This window comes from Phodopus roborovskii, unplaced genomic scaffold (assembly GCF_943737965.1).
Source record: "Phodopus roborovskii unplaced genomic scaffold, PHOROB, whole genome shotgun sequence".
NCBI classification, from domain to species: Eukaryota; Metazoa; Chordata; class Mammalia; order Rodentia; family Cricetidae; genus Phodopus; species Phodopus roborovskii.
In genome coordinates, this window is record NW_026125295.1 from 2,516,459 (window position 1) to 2,535,451 (window position 18,993).

Genomic DNA, 18,993 nt, shown 5'->3' on the forward strand with positions numbered 1-18,993 from the left:
AATTTTTTTATTGTCTGTCTTCTGCTTAAAATTGATAGTAGGTGTTAGAAATCACACTTTGCAAACATACTTGTGGTTGCATTTGAGTGCATAAATGGGAATTTAAAAAAATAAAGTTCCATATTTGTGGACTTTGAGAAATTGGATGATAAAGTGTGCCTGATATTCTCTTGTGTGTAATTATAGTTTGAAGTTGTATTACACCTTCCTTTTGTCTGGATTCATGGAACTTTGCTTTGCTTTTTATTTATTGTTTTACTTTCATTTGTTATCTATTTATTGCTTTTGGTTTTTTTGGCAGATTTACTGTTAGTCAGCACTGCTTTCACTTTGAAGACCCTTTGTGGGATTTGAACTTGTTATTACTTGTGAGCTCATGTGGTATGATGGGAAAACTTGATCTTAATTTGCTCCCATGTATTGGAAGCATCCTTTAAAAGTATTGATTATGTCTGTGGAATCGTCACATTTCTGACTTGGAGGGTAGACATCATGTCTACATACTCTTCAAGAACTGGACTACCTCAGAGTTGCCTTCTTTTTTAAATCCTTTCACCAGACTTAAACAGGCTACCTAACTCTGTACAGGGCTAATACAATGACTTAGTAAGTAAAATTGCTTGTCATCAGCCTGATGACCGGAGTTCCATCCCCAGAGCCCACGTGGTAGAGAGAACTAAATCCGGCAAGTTGTCCTCTGATCTCCATGCACATGACATGGTACACACGCTTGCACAAACAGAAAATAAGTAAGCAAATATTAAAAAAAGTTTTAAAAGTTTCTTTTTAAAAGGAAAAGATCTAATTGAATCATGGTCTAATGGTTTTTAAACCTCCCTGTTCCTCTCAGATGCTTCCCAACTCCTCAACATTTCTCTCTCCCTCTGTAGGAAGTAAACAACAAAGCAGATAAAAACAAACAAACAAAAAATTCCAAAGAAAACTATAAGAAACACACATACAAAAACCCATAAAAACAAAATCGGAAAACATTATAGAGAAGCAGAAGACCAGTAAGATTTAAAAAAAAAAAAAAAAAAAAAGCCCAAACAAAGCAACATGAGACAAAAAGTCTACAAAAATTCATTTTGCGTTGTCTATGTACTGCTGGGCATGGGGTCTTCCCTTAAGTGTGCATAATATACTCAGTAAGTGTCCATTGCAAGGAACCCCCCAAGTTTTCCTTTGCCAGCTGGTACCAGTTGCACATAGGATGGGAACCCTATCCACTTTCCCTTGTCAGTGTGGCTGTCCATCTCACTTGAACCCGTGTAGGCCTGTGCATACTGCAGCATCTCTGTGAATTGATAAGTGCATCAATCCTCTGTACATTAAAAGTTAAAATGTGTTCTTGAAAAATGAAGAGTCCTCTTCTGTTTTATCTCTAGTTCCAAGAAGAGATTTGCACATAGCTCAGTCATTAGAGCCTTAGACTTCTGAAGAGAGTATGGACTCAGGGCCATGCTTAAATAAGTCATCTGTCTACCCTGATACTGATCACTAACTCTGGTTTTATGGTGACCAAGTAGCATAAAAATTTAGCAGCTAGTCTAACCCCTAAGTGGTGTGATGAGAGTGTCAGAGTTTTCAGCAGCCTCAGTACTGAGTTTTATGTCTTGTAGAGTAATTTCATATTTTACAATGCAGTAGAATGAAAACTACTAACACTATCCCTGAGTCTTCAGTGTGTCACCTCCCAGTGCAGTCTGTGGTAAATTGACACATTAGTTTAAATTCTCTGAGCTTACAGAGTGGAAGTCTCTTTCTAGGTGCCTGGTAAAGACAGTGCTTACTGTAGTACTGATGTTTCACAGGTCATATATGAACACATCTATACAATACGAAAAATAAAAGGACTCAGACACAGATATTGGGCTTCAAGCTTCAAGCTGAAGAAAGCAAAGCAGTCTGCCACTAGCTTCTTACCTGTACGGCAGGCTGAATGGTTTGATGCTGTCTCCACAAGCTCTTACCAAGCCTCAGACTACTGCCTGTCCTTAGTGTGGCTGGAGAATGAATGCCTCCTACTGAATACTGAAGACCCTGTTTCTACCTTTTATGCCCCTCTAGTGCTGGGATTAAAGGTGTGTGATCTGTTAGTCTTTTAGACTGATTCAATCTTGTATATTCCTGAGTGGCCTTGAGCTCAGAGAGAGCTATCATTTACCTCTTAATCCTGAGTCCTAGGATTAAAGGTGTGTACCACCACCTCCTAGCTTCTGGCTGCTACGATTAAAGGTGTGTGCCTGGCTTCTATGGCTGTGGCTGACTTTGCTTTCTGAATCCTCAAGCAAGCTATTATAAATCGTAATGTGTCACCATAGGTCTTTAGTATATATTGCTGACAGTTCAAATGCTTATTTTCTTTTTCTTTTTTTCTATTTATTTCATGTCATGAGGGAAAAACAAGAAAACTGAGGTTTAGGAAAATTTACTGTCTCCCATCATTAATAGCTAGGTAGAACTAAATAAAATGTTGTCTCCAAGAGAATAAGTGCAAAAAAGGAATTTAAGGGCGAGCAAGGTGATTCAGCAGGTAAAGGTACTTGCCACACCAGATGGTTGACCCGAGTTTGATCTGCAGAGCCCATGGAAAGATGTAAAGACCTCATGAAGTTGTCCTCTGGTCTTCCCACCTGTGTGTGCCATGGCACAGGTGCTCACACATACATAGACCCAACCAAAATTTTCTGTACAAAAGGAGTAACATTTTTTGTTTAATACAATACTATGCACATGTACTACAGTTATTAAAGATTTTAAATTATTTTCTATAAAATTACTTTTGTCTTGCTTTGTTATATTAGGCAAGATTTTGCTGTGTGTCCTGGAACTTCCTATGTTGCCTGGGCTGGCCTTGATTCCCATGGCTGTCTGTGTGCCTCAGTCTTCAAAGTGGAGGGTCATAGGCATGAGCCAGCACAAATGGCTCTAAAATTTTGTGTTAATTTTGAGACAGAGACTTAATATATAGATCCCAGCCTTGTCTTCAACTCACTATGTAGCCTGGGCTACCTTGAACTTCCTGCCTCTACCTCCCTAATCCCTAGTACTGAGATTACAGGTGTATGCCACCAAATTTTACATACTAAAATACTGTCCAGTATTAAAACGAGCCCCTGTTTGGTCCAGCATTTGAATTTTCTTTTGTAGTTAAATTCTATCTCTCAGGAACAGAGTATCTTTTTTCCTGTTGCTGTTACATGGATGCCAACATACACATGCATACATACATACATACATACACACACACACACAGAGAGATTTATGACTTATTGAAACCTATGTGAGGATACAGAAAGTAAAGCTCGCCACGAGCTATAGCGGTCAGGCAGTTGTGATACACTCTAATCCCAGCAGCCATACTAGTTAGCTATAGAAACTGAGCAGTGGTAGCACACACCTTTAATCCCAGCACTAGAGAGCTGGGCACAGGAGTAATATGGCTGGGCAGAGAAAGGAATAAAAGTCAGGGGAGACTGGGAATGAGAGTTTTGCCTCTGAGGATTCGTGGAGAATCCCTGGAGACAGGATTGACATCTCTGCTGGGTAGAGTCCCTGGAGACAGGGTTGACATCTCTGCTGGGTAGAGTCCCTGGAGACAGGATTGACACATCTGCTGGGGAGAGGTGAGAGCTACTGACTTGGCTGCTTTGCTTCTCTGATCTTCAGCTTGAAGCTTGAACCCCAGCATCTGTCTCTGGATCTTTTATTTTTTGTGTTTTACACACACACACACACACACACACACACACACACACACACACACACAGAGTCCTAACTACCTAAATTAAAAGTAAATACTGGTTTTACTACCTAATAAATACTATTGTAGTCTAATTATATTGTTGTGAAGATTATTATTTCTGGGATTAAAGCTTGTGCTTCCATACCCGGCCTGAAGCCCCTCCCCCCCCAAACTTCTGTAAGTAAACTGGACAAGTGTATCCCTTTGTCTTACTTCATTTCTTCTGCTTCCCCCTTAAAACCTAGACTTAGGCCTGTGTTGTTTCTGTTTGTCAGTTGTGAAATATGTTCAACAAGAAGACTGAATAACTTGTAATTTAAAGAATAATTATAAAACATACCCTTGACTATACCTGGGTTCAGAAACTTAAGTCTGCCAGGTCTTTGGACTACACCTGTCTATACTCCCTGAGGATACCTTTTCACTCTACCAGAGGTCTCCCTGTCATGACCTTGAGGAAAGCATTTGCTTGCTTGTCTGTGGATCTTGACCTCCAAATTGAGTAATACTGTTTGTATGGTTTTGAACCCTGCCCTAAGTGGATATGATTGTACATACTGTATTGAAATATGTTCATTGTTTTCATTTGAATTCATGACTAATGAACTTAGAATAATTTCTTTAGATAATTATTCATGGAAAAAGTTGCTAATTGTAGTTTTGTGAAATATGGTTTGTGATGAAGTTGTCAATACTTATTCTTCCCCCATTAGTTACCACAGCTTTAATAGACAGGATGGGAGATGCCAAAGAGAAAGTTCGAGATGAAGCTCAGAACCTGACCCTGAAGCTGATGGATGAGGTGGCACCACCTATGGTAGGCTTGCATTTGAATGAAAAGTTTCTAAGCGGAGAGATGGTAACTACAGCAAAATAATAACCCTTCAGGAAGCATGGATGGGGGAATTTTAAATAGTGGATTATTAAATGTAATGTAAAATTACATTATTAAATGTAATATTCTAAAGAACTTTACATTTAAGGTGCAGTGCCAATATGTGTTAAGGTTTCTTTCTTTATTTTTTTTTAATTTAACTTTTCTGTTTTTCAGTTACTTATATAAAACAAAACAAAACACATAAAAGCCAGTAGTTGGTGGCGCACGCCTTTAGTCCCAACACTTGGGAGGCAGAGGCAGCTGGATCTCTTTAAGTTCGAGGCTAGCCTGATCTACAGAGATAGTTCCAGGACAGCCTCCAAAGCAATACAGAGAAACTCTGTCTCAAAAAACATCCAAACAAACAAAAAACAAAACAACAACAACAAAAAAAACATACAGACTTAGTGATTTGACAGGTGCTGGTTGTACTTAGTAAGCTTCACCATTTTCTGGTTTTTCTTATCAGCAAATTATAAGATACTGAAAAAGAAATCTTATTTTGAAAACTACCGAATATTAATTTCTGTAACTCACAAACAAGAAGAAATTCTTTAATTTTCATAAGTGGCTATTGATTATGGAAAGCATGTTTTATGACAACTTGTGTTTTATTAATATAGTAGAAATAACTTGTCCTTAAAGAATATATTGATTGCACTGGGTACATGGCATGCTGTAAGATAATTTAGTCAGATCTCCAGAAGCCTTCTCTTTTTCCCTTTATTTTCTTTCCTTTTCGAGGTTACCCTCTGCCTTCCACATGTACACATGCTCAGGTTCACTCGCATGCGTGAGCACACATGCACTTGCATATGTGCTCATAGACTACTAATGTATTGCTCTGAGGCTAGCTAGATACCTGTAACAAAAAAAAAAAAAAAAAGGTGTATTTTATACATAGCCGTTGGAGGTGCTATGGGTTCCACCTAGGTGCGTCAACTCATGGGAAGTGGCCTTGTGATGGCAGAGATGTGTGCAGGCTTAAGAGAAACTAAAAGCCACGTGTTTTTTTGTTTTTGTGTTTTGTCAATTTACTAAGTTTATTAAAAATTCTTTCATTAGAAAATTATTATGTGTGTGTGTGTATACACATACATACACATATACATATACACATACTTGCATACACACACACACACACACCACATGTATGCAAGTACCTGCAAAAATCAGAGTTGGAGTTACAGAGGCAGTTGTGCCCCATTGAGTGGGTTCAGGGAACTGAACTCATGTCCTCTGCAAGAGCGGCATTGCTCTTAACCACCAAACCATCCCTCTAGCCCCCAGGTTTTTCTATCTTAACACTGCCATGCTGAGGACCAAGCCTCTGACACATAAACCCTGGGGGTGTGTGTGTCGGGGGGATTACGTCCACACCGTAGCATAGAAATACTTTAAAGGAGAGCAAAAACAAGCTGACCGTACACCACAATTGAGAGAGTAGCTTAAGGTGATATCATGTGATGCCTAAACTGTTATGTTTCATATGTTTAGTAAGGCAAGAGTACTGAACTATAAAGGGAAACTGATTAGAAGGGATTTTATACTTCATAACAATACCTTTTAAAAAAATTTTGTCGATAGTCTTTGCTAATTTACATTTTAAATTGTTTTTTGTTTTCTTACTACAGAGAGTGCTGTAGATGTAAACTTTTTTTTATAAAATACAGTTCCGGAGATGGGTTGCTGAGTCAGGTTATTTTAAGACACATACAACTCCCCCTTCCCCCTGGTGGTAGCTACAGAACCTAGAGCCTTGTGGACCTCAGTAGCAAATGTTCTGTCCAACCTTAGTTAAGAGTTTTAAAATTCACAAGGCTGGTGACCTGATTTCAGGATCCATGGTGAAGGAGGGACCTGACTCCTACAAGTGGTCCTCTGCCTTCATATCTCTAGTTGCACAGACATATACCTCTCACATAAGTGTGTGTATACACACACACACACACACACACACACACACACACACGGTGGAGGAAATTTACTGTATGTTTAGAAGGGTATAGTTGAAGTCCTTGCTACACTATGCAGACTAGGTTTAGTTGGTTGTTGTTTTCACTGTTTGGCTCTTAATACTCTTTGTTTTTTTCTGGGCTCACCACCCAGCTACCAAATACATCACAAATGAAGTCTCAGTCTTATTTATAAATGCTTGGCCTCAGTTTGGCTTGTTTCTAGCCAGCTTTTCTTAAATTATCCTGTCTACCTTTTGTCTCTGGGCTTTTATCTTTCTGGCATACTTTCCTTTACTTCTTGCTCTGTGGCTTGTTTAGCTGAGTGGCTGCCCCTGGAGTCCTCCTCCTCCTCTCCATCTCTGCTCCTCTACCTCTTTCCCCCAGATTTCTCCTTCTATTTATTCTCTCTGTCTACCATCCCTACCTATCCTTTCTCCTGCCTTGCTGTTGGTCGTTCAGCTCTTTATTAGACCAATCGGGTGTCTTGGACAGCAAGAGCATCACTGCTTCAGGCAAACAAATGCAACATAAAAGAACACAACATATCTTTGCATCGTTAAATGTTCCACAGCATAAATTAGCGTAATACATCTTAAATTAATATTCCACAACAACTAGGTAGTCATAAAATGACCTGTCCCAAATGTTTCTGTATTTGTGTCCCATTTTAAAAGAGAAAAGCTTTAATTATAAGATGTTTGAAGTCACTCCATGTGACAGTCTGTTGTAGTTGCTGGGGACTTTTGCATCCATCGAGTGCTTCCTAGACCACTGTGTTTATAATTGCAGCATTGTTAGCATACGAGAAACCTGTGTTCTTAGTAATGCTTAGATGCTTACGTATGGGTCATGCTTTTCTTTACAGTTATTGATATTTAAAGTGAAAAGCATGTAAATAAAAACACAAAATGGTGGTTCAGATATTAAATGGGTAGGAACGCACAAAAAACAAACAAAAACCTTGTAAATATGAGTTGAGCATCCCTGATTTGAAAACACAAAATCTTTTGTTCATTGACATAACATTCATATTACGAGTGGAAAATTCCACACCTGATTGTGACAGGCTATAGTCAAAATTTAGCTGCACTAAAAATATTATATAAATATTGCTCATGTTATATATATAAAGTGAGTATGAAACACAAATGAGTCTCAAGTTTAGGTTTGTGTCCTAGCAACAAGATTTCTTACCATGTAAATAATTCCAAAATTTGAAAAATGTTTTAAATTTGGAGCACATCTGGTACCTGATGGCTTAATTGTACATTTGTCACATGTATTACCTGACTTTATCGTATGTGTCTACTTGTTCTCCCCATAGTACATCTGGGAGCATCTGGCCTCTGGTTTCAAGCACAAGAACTTTCGATCTCGAGAGGGTGTGTGCATGTGTCTGATTGAAACCTTGAACATGTAAGTTCCGTGGTTACTGAAACAGCTTTCTTTCTTTTAGTCATTTCTCAAGACTCAAGGGTTTTCACAAACTGAATACTGAAAATAAATTTCATTTTATTATTTTTTATAGTATTTTTAATTTAAAATCGGAACAAGCTTGTTTTACATGTCAATCCCAGTTCCCTCACCCTCCCCTCTTTCCTTGTCCCCCTCCCAACCCCCACCCCATCCTCTTTGAAAATGAATTTTAAGTAGTTATTAATTGGTGTCCTAAACGAAAATATAATCTTTAGTGCCACTTTTGTATATGTAAAGTATCTGACATGTTAATTTTTAAAGCTGTCTCTTTTTTCTTTAGCCAACCAGAATTGGTTAAAGAATTGATTATGCTAATAAGTTGGGCTCTTTTCTCTGTTACGATCTGCTACAGAATTTTTAAACTCAATGGCATGTCACATGTTGAAGCTATTTCCCCACATTCTTTGTGTCTGTTAGTTCTAGGCTAGAGCACTCACTGTGAGTGACTGCTGGAGTTGTGGACCTGTCAGGACTGTGCCAGGGCTTTGTACGGCCCAGCTAGGAGCAGCTGGCAGAGCCCTGACAGGACTGGCGGCACCTTGACTGACATAGGCGGGGGAAATGTGAGTGGAGGCTTTTGTTGTTATTCTAGAACAGCTTTGCGGACTGCAGTGTGATAGGTAATGCCTGGTCCCTTTGGACTCTTCCTGTGGTGTGACCTCTCTTCTTTCACTGCTCTGGGTCCTTCTTGCTGGCAAGTTCTGGTTGTGGCCTCCAGTCAGCACTTTGCATTCAACCTAGACTTCATAATATTAGTAAACATAAAGCTCTCTTAAGCTACTTATTTTATTTCACTGTGTATCAAGATCCAGTGTCATTAAAAACAAATACTATTTCAAAAGTACATGCTCAGATTTTCTTAAGTAATTGGTAGGCTGCCAGGGTTGTCAAATTGCTATTGAGTATTTTGCCCTGTGGGTTCATGTGTCAACTTGACACAAGCTATAGCCATTTGAAACGATGGAGCCTCAATTGAGAAGTCCCTCCATAAGATCCAGCTGTAAGGCTTTTTCTTAGTTAGTGATTAATAGGTAAAGGCTCAGCCCATTGTAGGTGATGCTGTTCCTGGGCTGGTGGTCCTGGGCTCTATAGAAAGCAGACTGATTGGCCATGATGAGTAAGCCAATAAGCAGCATCCTCCATGGCCTCTGCATCAGCTCCTGCCTCCAGGTTCCTGCCCTGACTTCCTTTGGAGATAGATGTGTAAATGAAATAACTCTTTCTTCCCTAACTTGCTTTTGGTCGATCTGTTTCATCATAGTGGTAGTTCTGCTGACTAGGACTGCATCAGTCACACCTATGCGGGTTGGCACTTTTTGTTGCTTAGCATCACTTTGCTTGATACTAGTTTTTCTTTAATAATGATATACGTCTATGTTCTTCACCAAAGTTGTCCTGATAGACACAAAAAGAAAGGCCAGGTGTTGGTGGCACAAGCCTTTAATCCCATCACTCGAGAGGCAGAGGCAGGTGGATCTCTGAGTTAGAGGTCAGCCTGGTCTACAGTGTGAGTTCCAGGACAGCCAGGGCTACAGAGAAATCCTGTTTCAAAAACCAAAAACCAACCAACAAACAGAAAGATAGCATCAGGATATTTTGTTCAGTATTTAAATGAAACCAAATTCTCTCTCTCTCTCTCTCTCTTTTTCAAATTATATTTAGCTTTGGAGCTCAGCCACTGGTCATCAGCAAGTTGGTGCCACATTTGTGTATCTTATTTGGAGATTCTAATAGTCAGGTAAAAATTTTTTACCTTCAAGCATTGAGTTTGTGTGTATGGGGGCGGGTGTTGTCCTTTCTTGTGCTCTTACTTTATTTAAGCTGAGAGGGTAGATAGTGGAAAGATTATTTTTTAATTAACTGAGGGGGGTCTGGCTGTGTTGCTCAGAATCCACTGGTCTCTCCCCACCTTCCTGATCCACCCTCTCAAGTAGCTAGGACTACAGGCCTCTTCCCCTTTCTTCTTCTTCTTCCCCTTCTTCTACCAGACTTTGTTTACTTATTTATTTTGGAACGAACATTAAGTTGTCAGTTCTTGGGCTGATATTAAGGATAGAAAGAATTTAATGGTTGGTTCTTGAGTTGACAGACTAAGAGAATCCTGTGTTCCCTTCTTATCCAGAGTGTCACCGGCCTACATTCTTGAATATGCTTATACCAGAACTATTTAGTTGTTGATAGCCCTGTTTAATAGGGAAGTCCTTTGTGTCTATGGTACATCTCTTTACCTGAGCTGTCTGTACTGTAGTCAGGATTCATCCTCCCCTGAAAGTCAGTTGTAATATCATTATCTGTGAACTAACTAGGGCATTTGGAGTGACACTGAATAAGATTTTTTTTTTTTTTCCTTCTTAAAAGTTCTAGTTGTCCCTCAACAGGTTTGTACAGTTTTACTCTCTTCAACTGCAGCTTTATTTTAATAGGCAAAGGTTCTTTTCTTGCCTAGCCTGACCTGAAGCTCTTGAACTCAATCGATTTTCCCCACTTTAGTCTCCCAGGAAGCTAGGACTGTGTGTGCCCCCACACCTGGCTCTCGGTTGCTGTTTGACATTGAGTTGTGCAAAACAAATAAGTGTTGTTTTTCAAATTGTTCTCTTCAGCCCCATTCTTTTTTTCACCTCTTATATAGAATATAAAATTTACCATTGCAGCTGTTTTTAAGTGTACACTTCAGTGGTATTAAATACGTTCACATTGTTTTGCAACTATATCACCATCTACCTGTAAAACTTTTACCTCCTCAGAACTCAGACTCTGTACCCATGAGACAACTTCCTATTCCTCTCCCCCAGCTGCTGGCAACTACCATTCTTCATCATAATTTGACTACTCCAGGTACCTAGTGGAAGCAATCAGACAATAGCTGTCCTTTCTGATCAGTCCCAATTTGTATAATGCCCACAAGTTATCCATGTTGCAAAATGTGTCAGAATTTCCCTTTTCTTTCTAAGGTTGAATAATCTTCCAGTAATAGAGACATCACAATACACACACACACACACACACACACACACACACTAATCTTCCAGTAATAGAGACATCACAATACACACACACACACACACACACACACACACGCGCGCACACACACACACACATACATATGGGAATAGGAATTTTTGGTTTTTTTTCTTCCTTTTGACTCTTTTGAATAATGTTACAAATATTGATGTAAAAATACTTGAGTTCAGGATATATTTTTGAAAGTAATTTTATTCTAGGAACATTAATTAACTGTATTTTAGGTTAATAAAATTTTTTTGAAATTCCAATTGGTAGCTTTTATTCACAGATTCCTATTAACCACCTCCTACCTCCTTTTTTTTTCTTTTTTTTTTTTTGATGGTAGTAGGGCTTGAACCTAAAGATCTCACACACGCTGGGCAAGTGCTCCACCACTAAGGTTTTGCTCTTCTTTAAATGGGGTCTGTAGGGCTTTATTTGTTTTTGGACAAAACATGGTTTTGGGTTTTCATTAATAACATGTAATATTATAATTTCTCCAGGGACTGAAATGATATTAAAACCAATTTAGAGTGTCAGGTTGGCCTGGTAGTTTTTTTTTTTTTTTTTTGTTACCTTGAAAGGAAGTAAGTGTCACATCTTAAGTTTTATTAAAATTAAAATGTCTTGAAATCTTTGACAGGTGAGAAATGCTGCAATATCAGCTGTAGTGGAGATTTATAGACACGTAGGGGAGAAGCTGAGAATTGATCTGTCTAAGAGAGACATTCCTCCTGCTAGGTAAGTCTTCCTAAATTTATACTTTACTATAGTTTTTTTTAAAAACTGTAATTTTTTTTTTTTTTTTTTTTTTTTTTTTTTTTGAGGCATGGTTTCTCTCTGTAACAGCCCTAGCTGTCCTGGAACTTGCTCTGTAGATCAGGCTGACCTCACCTGGCCTATTGCAACAGATTTTTAAAGATATAATTTTGTTCATTTTATTAAAGTAAAATATTAGAACCGGGTGTGATGGCACGCCTTTTATCCCAGCACTTGGGAAGCAGATGCAGGCAAATCTCGTCTGCATAAAGAGTTCCAGGCCAGGGAGGGATCCGTAGCATCTACATTTTAGTGTCCTGAGTTTTCTGGAACCATTTTATAGAAGTAAAGTTACATACCCAGGCAGTTGGCACTCGTTTCCTTCAACTTGGCTGTTTAAGAGCTTAATATTTCCAGGATGGGTGTATGTGAATTAGAATTATCTCCATAGGTAATCCTGTCATCTGCAAAGATAGTTTTATTTTTCTCAGTCTGTATAGTTTTCATTTCTCATTCTTGTCTTCATTTTTTCCTATGTGCTGTTAAGAGTTGACTGGGGTTACATTCTTGTCTTGTTCTGATCTTAGAAAATTTCTACTTTTGCAACATTAAGAATGGTGTTACTTGCTGGGGTGGTAATGCATGCATTCAGTTCTAGTACTTGGAAGGCAGAGGCAGGTGGATCTCTGTGAGTTTGGGGCTAGTAAGATCCTGCTTTAAAAAAATAAAGCTGATGTTAGGAGTTTACACTGTTTAAATTACATTTTATTTGGGGGTGTGAGTAGCATGGTTCATGTGTGGAGGTTAGAGGACAGCATGGGGAATCATCACGTGATCTGTCTTTGGGACAAATATCTTTTTGCTACTAAGCTATCTTTCTAACCCTAAAAATAGATGCTAATGAACTTTTTTAAGTATATAGAGTTAAAACTAAAAATCAGTTGGATGTTTTATTTATAAAGGTGGGATGGGCAAATTGAAATTTTTTTTCTCCAGATTGTTGTAATATCTTTTCCCTAGAGGCCAGATTGTAAACATTTATTTTCCACTAGTATTGTTTGTAGCTATCTATTGTCTGCGTTTTCTTTCTTTCCTTTTTCCTTTTCTTTTTTTGGGGGGGAGGGTAGGGTGCAAATGAGACACGGTTTCTCTGGGTAGCCCTAGCTCTCCTGGAACACACTCTGTAGACCAGGTTGGCCATGAACTCATAGAGATCCACCTGTCTCTGCCTCCCAGGTGCTGGGATTAAAGCCATGCACGCCACCACCGCCTGTCCACTCACTCATGATGTTCCACTCACACTCTGTGACATACTGGATATTTTACTTTCTTCCATGTTTTTTTTCCTCCCCTCCCATGTATGTGGCTTTTTTGTTAATTTAAAAAAAAAAAAAGATTCCCCTGTGAGCGTGGGCATAGAAGAGGCCAGTCTGTGGGACTTAATTTTCTCTCCATCATGTAATTTCTAGGGAAGGAGGATAAAGCAGTCAGGCTGGGCAGCAAAACAGGTTTACCTGATGAATCATCTTGCTAGGTCTTTTTTGTTAAATTTTAGGTTAGTATGAAAAAGGAGAGAGTGAGGGTTCTTTTGTTTTGTTTTTGTTTATCAAGACAGAGTTTCTCTGTAGGTTTGGGGTTTGGAGCCTGTCCTGGAACTCTCTTTGAAGACCAGGCTGTCCTGGAACTCACAGAGATCCACCTGCCTCTGCCTCCCGAGTGCTGGGATTAAAGGCGTGCGCCATGTCCGCTTAGCTAGCCATTTAATATTTGATAAAGGTTCCAAAATCATAAGCTGTGAACGGGAAAGCATCTTATGCTGGGTGGTGGTGGCACTCGCCTTTAATGCTCTCAGGAGGCATAGACAGGTGGATCTCTGTGAATCCAAGGCCAGCCAGGGCTACACAGAGAAACCCTGACTTGAGAAACCAAAAGATAAGAAGCAATCGTCTTGACTAAATGGTGCTGGGACAACTGGATGTCACTAACAGAAGGATGAAATATGACCCACATCTATCACTCTGCACAAAAACTGACTCCAAATGGATCAAAGACCTCAGTGTGAAACCTGAAACACTGGCACTGCTAAAAGAAAACACAGGCCATTCCTGCAGGGTATTGGTGCACAAAAGGATTTTTGAATAGGACTCCATTTGCCCCAAAATTAAAGCCAGCAACTGACAACTGGGACTTCACAAAAGTAAAAGCCTTATATATACCAAACAAACAAACAAACAAACAAAACAGAAAAACAAAAAACCCCCAAAAACCCAACAGCAACAAAAAATAATTGGGTGGAGGAAGCTTACAGAATGAGAGAGATCTTTGGTAAGTTATAAATCTGACAGAGGATTAATACCCAGAATATAGAAACAACTCAAAACCCCCATAAAACAATGAATCAAAAACCAACAAACAAATGACCCATTAAGAAATGTGGGCCTGGGACTTGTATAGGGAGTTCTCAAAGGAAGAAAAACAAAATGGCTAAGAAATGTCTCAAAAAATATTCATTGTCCCTAGTAATTAGGGAAATGCCAATCAAAATAACTTAGCTTTCATCTTACACCAGTCAGAAGTGCAAGAGTCAGTGGAGCCCTGACAGCAGATGCCTGAGGGGATGGGGGCAGTGGTGTAGGGACCCTCATTCACTGTTGGTGGAATTGTAAATTGTGGCAGTATGTGTGGAGATCCCAGTGAATTCCCAGAAAGCTACACAAAATCTACCGCGTGACCCAGCCACACCACTCCTTGGCATATGCCCCAGAGCACACCACGCTACACAGATAGTTGTTCAGCTATGTTCACAATAGCTAGGAAATGAAAACAACCTAAATGTCCTTCAGTTGACAAGTGGATAATGAAAATGGGGTGTATATACTTAGAGTACTATTCAGTTATAAAGGAAAAAAAAAATGAAATCCTGAGCTTTGCTGATAAATGGATGGAACTAGAAATGATCATATTGAGCGAGGTGACCCAGACCTAGGACAAATGATTTTCTCATCAGAGGCTCTTAGCTCCAGATGTTCAAGTGTGAGTACATGTACTCGAGTAACTGCAGAAACCAGGAATGAAAAGGGACCATTGCTAGAGTAGAGGTTGGGTAGTGGAGCTATAGAGAGGGGAATATGGGAAAAAATGTGTTGCTGGGGTTCTAACTAGGGAGGGGGATGGTAAAATAGAGGTAAGGATGTCTGGAAAAAGTCGTAGGACTCACACTATTAACGATCTACCTCAAAAAGCCTGTAACATACATTAAAGTGTATAAATATTCACATATAGTTTAAATGAAATTTTCTCACTTGGGCCAACAATACTCCCTCTGAGAGCCATGAACACCTAACAAAAATTTCAACACCAGGAATCAAAAGCCTTCTTTAGAATTTTTGGTCAGGTTGTCCGTGAGACTCCTAAAATAGTACAGCCTACTGCTATTGCCCTTGTTTGCCATCTAGAGGTGGAAGGTTAAGTCCCTGTCACTCAAGACATCACACACTCTCAGACACTGCAGTGGAACTCACTTGAAAGCCCCCTGCCTAAGGACTATCTTCATCATACCACAAGGCACCACGCGATTCAAAGGAAGAAAGCTACCTACCTAGCCATTATGCCTACGAACCACAATAGTGACCAGAAGGGCACAATAACTCTAAGGATGCAATAGTGGCATGTGTATCTTGGCAGTAACCCAACAGCTCTCTAATTGAATTTAAGATCCACTTAACAAGAGGGAAATCATGCCTGATACTGGAAACCTAGCCAGCTACCCAGGGTAGTGAAGAACATAAATCTACCACTTTACTAAACCAGTGCTGATTGGCTTAGTACCAAAATCTCTAGCTACATTCCAAATAACTGTCCTTATACTCACAGATAAATGTAGTTCTCACCCCTTGTCAAAGAAATCTCTTTACAACAGCAAGTATTCCACAGCCAGTCAAAGTGCAGAGTTGTGGAGGCTAGCCCCATGGATAAATACATCTGCAAAGCAGCTCCTATACTTAGGGCTCAGAAAATATGGCTGAAGAGGGGCAGAAAGATTTTTGTAATAACCAGAGGAAGTTTACTATGAGATTGTCTTCTAGTAAGACACAATGTGCTCATAAAGTCTCACTAATATGACTTCCTAACCATGAGCGGAACAGCCCAATAATAATAGATATGCTGGCAAAGGGGGGAGGCCTTCCAAGAATTTAATGCCTCAACCCTACACAAAGAGCTACAGGCAGGCATAGTTATGAGGGCGGGAGACATAGTCTTCCCTAGGGAAGAGCACACCAGTCAGTTACCCAATGCCTGCTTTAGGTTAGCCCTGAAAACACACACACGAGTAATATTATACAGACCAAGCAGATTGTATTTAAGAAAGTATATGTATCTGGCACTGGTGGCACAAACCTACAACACTTGGGTGACCGAGGATCTCTGAGTTCGAGGCCACCCTGGTCTACAGAGCAAGTTCCAGGACAGGCTTCAAAGCTACACAGAGAAACCCTGTCTTGAAACACCAAATGTTGACGGAAGTTTCTGTCCCACTCAGTCCTGCAGCTGTTTAGTCTGTTTAGTCCCAAATAAACACACGGAGGCTTCTATTAATTATCAGCTGTTTGACCTATGGCCCAGGCTTCTTACTTATTAGCTAGCTCTCTCCTAATTATTAACCCAAACCTATTAGTCTGTGTATCTCCACATGGTCTTGGCTACTGGTGATGCCCCAGCCTTTTGCTTTCTGGGCAGCTACGTGACATCCTGGTGACTCACTCCACATGTTCCTCTCTCATCACTCTCCTAGTCCGGTAGCTCCACCTGTACTTCCTGCCTGGCTACATCCTGTCTATCCATTGGCCGAAACAGCTTTATTCATCAACCAATAAGAGAAGCATATTCGCAGCATTCAGAAGGACATCCCCCACCAACCCCCCCAAAAAAGAATATGTGTGTGTGTGTTCATGTACATATATAAATACAGCAATAATTAAAAAGAATATGTGTGTGTGTTCATGTACATATATAAATGCAGCAATAATTAATAAGAATATGTGTGTGTGTGTTCATGTACATATATAAATGCAGCAATAATTAATAAGAATATGTGTGTGTGTGTTCATGTACATATATAAATACAGCAATAATTAATAAGAATATGTGTGTGTGTGTTCATGTACATATATAAATGCAGCCATAATTAATAAGAATATGTGTGTGTGTGTTCATGTACATATATAAATACAGCCATAATTAATAAGAATATGTGTGTGTGTTCATGTACATATATAAATACAGCAATAATTAATAAGAATATGTGTGTGTGTGTTCATGTACATATATAAATGCAGCAATAATTAATAAGAATATGTGTGTGTGTGTTCATGTACATATATAAATGCAGCAATAATTAATAAGAATATGTGTGTGTGTTCATGTACATATATAAATGCAGCAATAATTAATAAGAATATGTGTGTGTGTGTTCATGTACATATATAAATGCAGCAATAATTAATAAGAATATGTGTGTGTGTGTTCATGTACATATATAAATACAGCAATAATTAATAAGAATATGTGTGTGTGTTCATGTACATATATAAATACAGCAATAATTAATAAGAATGTGTGTGTGTGTTCATGTACATATATAAATACAGCCATAATTAATAAGAATATGTGTGTGTGTTCATGTACATATATAAATACAGCAATAATTAATAAGAATATGTGTGTGTGTGTTCATGTACATATATAAATGCAGCAATAATTAATAAGAATATGTGTGTGTGTGTTCATGTACATATATAAATGCAGCAATAATTAATAAGAATATGTGTGTGTGTTCATGTACATATATAAATGCAGCAATAATTAATAAGAATATGTGTGTGTGTGTTCATGTACATATATAAATGCAGCAATAATTAATAAGAATATGTGTGTGTGTTCATGTACATATATAAATGCAGCAATAATTAATGAAAAGGCCCAGATTGAAAGGCGGCAAGGAGGGCATATGTGAGGCTTTGGAGGGAAGAAAGGGAAGGAGCGAATGAGGTAATTATGTAAATCATTCTCCAAAATAAAAGGATTAACTAAAAATATGTTGGCATATTTAATAAAAATTGACTTTATAATAATTCAAAATATGCCTCAACGGACATTATAAGAAAACCCATATGTGATGGGAATATTTCCAAATAATATGAAACTTGTATCTTGATTGTATAAAGGACAACAGGTCATGCGATTTTTAAAGGATCCAAATGAAATACTTATAAAAAGAGAATACACAGATAGCCAGGAACACATAAAATGATGCTGACTGTCATTTAACTATGTAAGAAAGTCTGATCAAAACTACATACCTAAATAAAACAAAAAACAAAAAAACCCAAAACAAAACAACAAAGCCACAGACCTCTTCACACCACCGTGGCATAGCTAAAGTATAAAAGGATGAGACTCTCATGGGACCATGTGCCAATAAAGCAGCTGGGGGGCACAGTTTATAACTGCAGAGTGTCAGCATTAGTCAAGGTCACAAAACCACCCAAACATCTCCCATCCCCACGTATATCAACTAATGAGTGAATATTCAAGTGCAGTATGTCTATACAGTAGAATAGCAAGAACCCAGTCATCAAAAGCGCCACGTTATGTTTCCACTTGAATTAATGACCAGATGGGATAATTCACACGTCAGGTATGGTCTATAGTAATAAGTAGATTGGTGATTGCCTAGAACGGGGGAGGAGAGAGAAAACAGAGAAGGAACAACTACTGCCAATGGATGTCCCTTGGGATGGTAAAATTGTAAAAATCGTGGTAATGGTTGTATTACTCAGGATAGACTATAAACCACAGTTGTATGTTTCATTTTCTCTTTTTGTGACAGTGGGGATAAATCCCAAAGCCTCACACATGCTGCTCAAGGGTTGTACTCCTGAGCTACATTTCCGCTCTGAAAGATACACTTCAGTGCCATGAGTTGCATGGTATTAAAAGTCTCACTCAGTAAAGCTCAAAGCAGATGGATGACTCTGAACACCTGACCGTAATTTCCTCTTCCTAACTTGGAGCCTGGGACTGCACTTAAGTTAGAGTCGCTTTTTCCAGGTCTGTTTTCCTGTAGCCTGTAAATGTGAACCTTCCCAGAGACTCCTCAGATGTGTTAAATT

The 18,993-nt window shown here is 38.9% G+C and overlaps 1 protein-coding gene across 24 annotated transcripts in view; it reads left to right on the forward strand.

Moving 5' to 3' along the window:
- Positions 1 to 18,993, forward strand: part of Clasp2 (cytoplasmic linker associated protein 2) — a 165,882-nt gene that overhangs the window by 12,708 nt on the left and 134,181 nt on the right. For all 24 annotated transcript variants that reach the window (XM_051201527.1, XM_051201557.1, XM_051201535.1 and 21 more), the window contains exons 3-6: positions 4,462 to 4,565; positions 7,908 to 7,999; positions 9,722 to 9,797; positions 11,706 to 11,803. In XM_051201527.1, the coding sequence (XP_051057484.1) occupies positions 4,462 to 4,565; positions 7,908 to 7,999; positions 9,722 to 9,797; positions 11,706 to 11,803 (370 nt within the window). The remainder of the gene's footprint in view (positions 1 to 4,461; positions 4,566 to 7,907; positions 8,000 to 9,721; positions 9,798 to 11,705; positions 11,804 to 18,993) is intronic.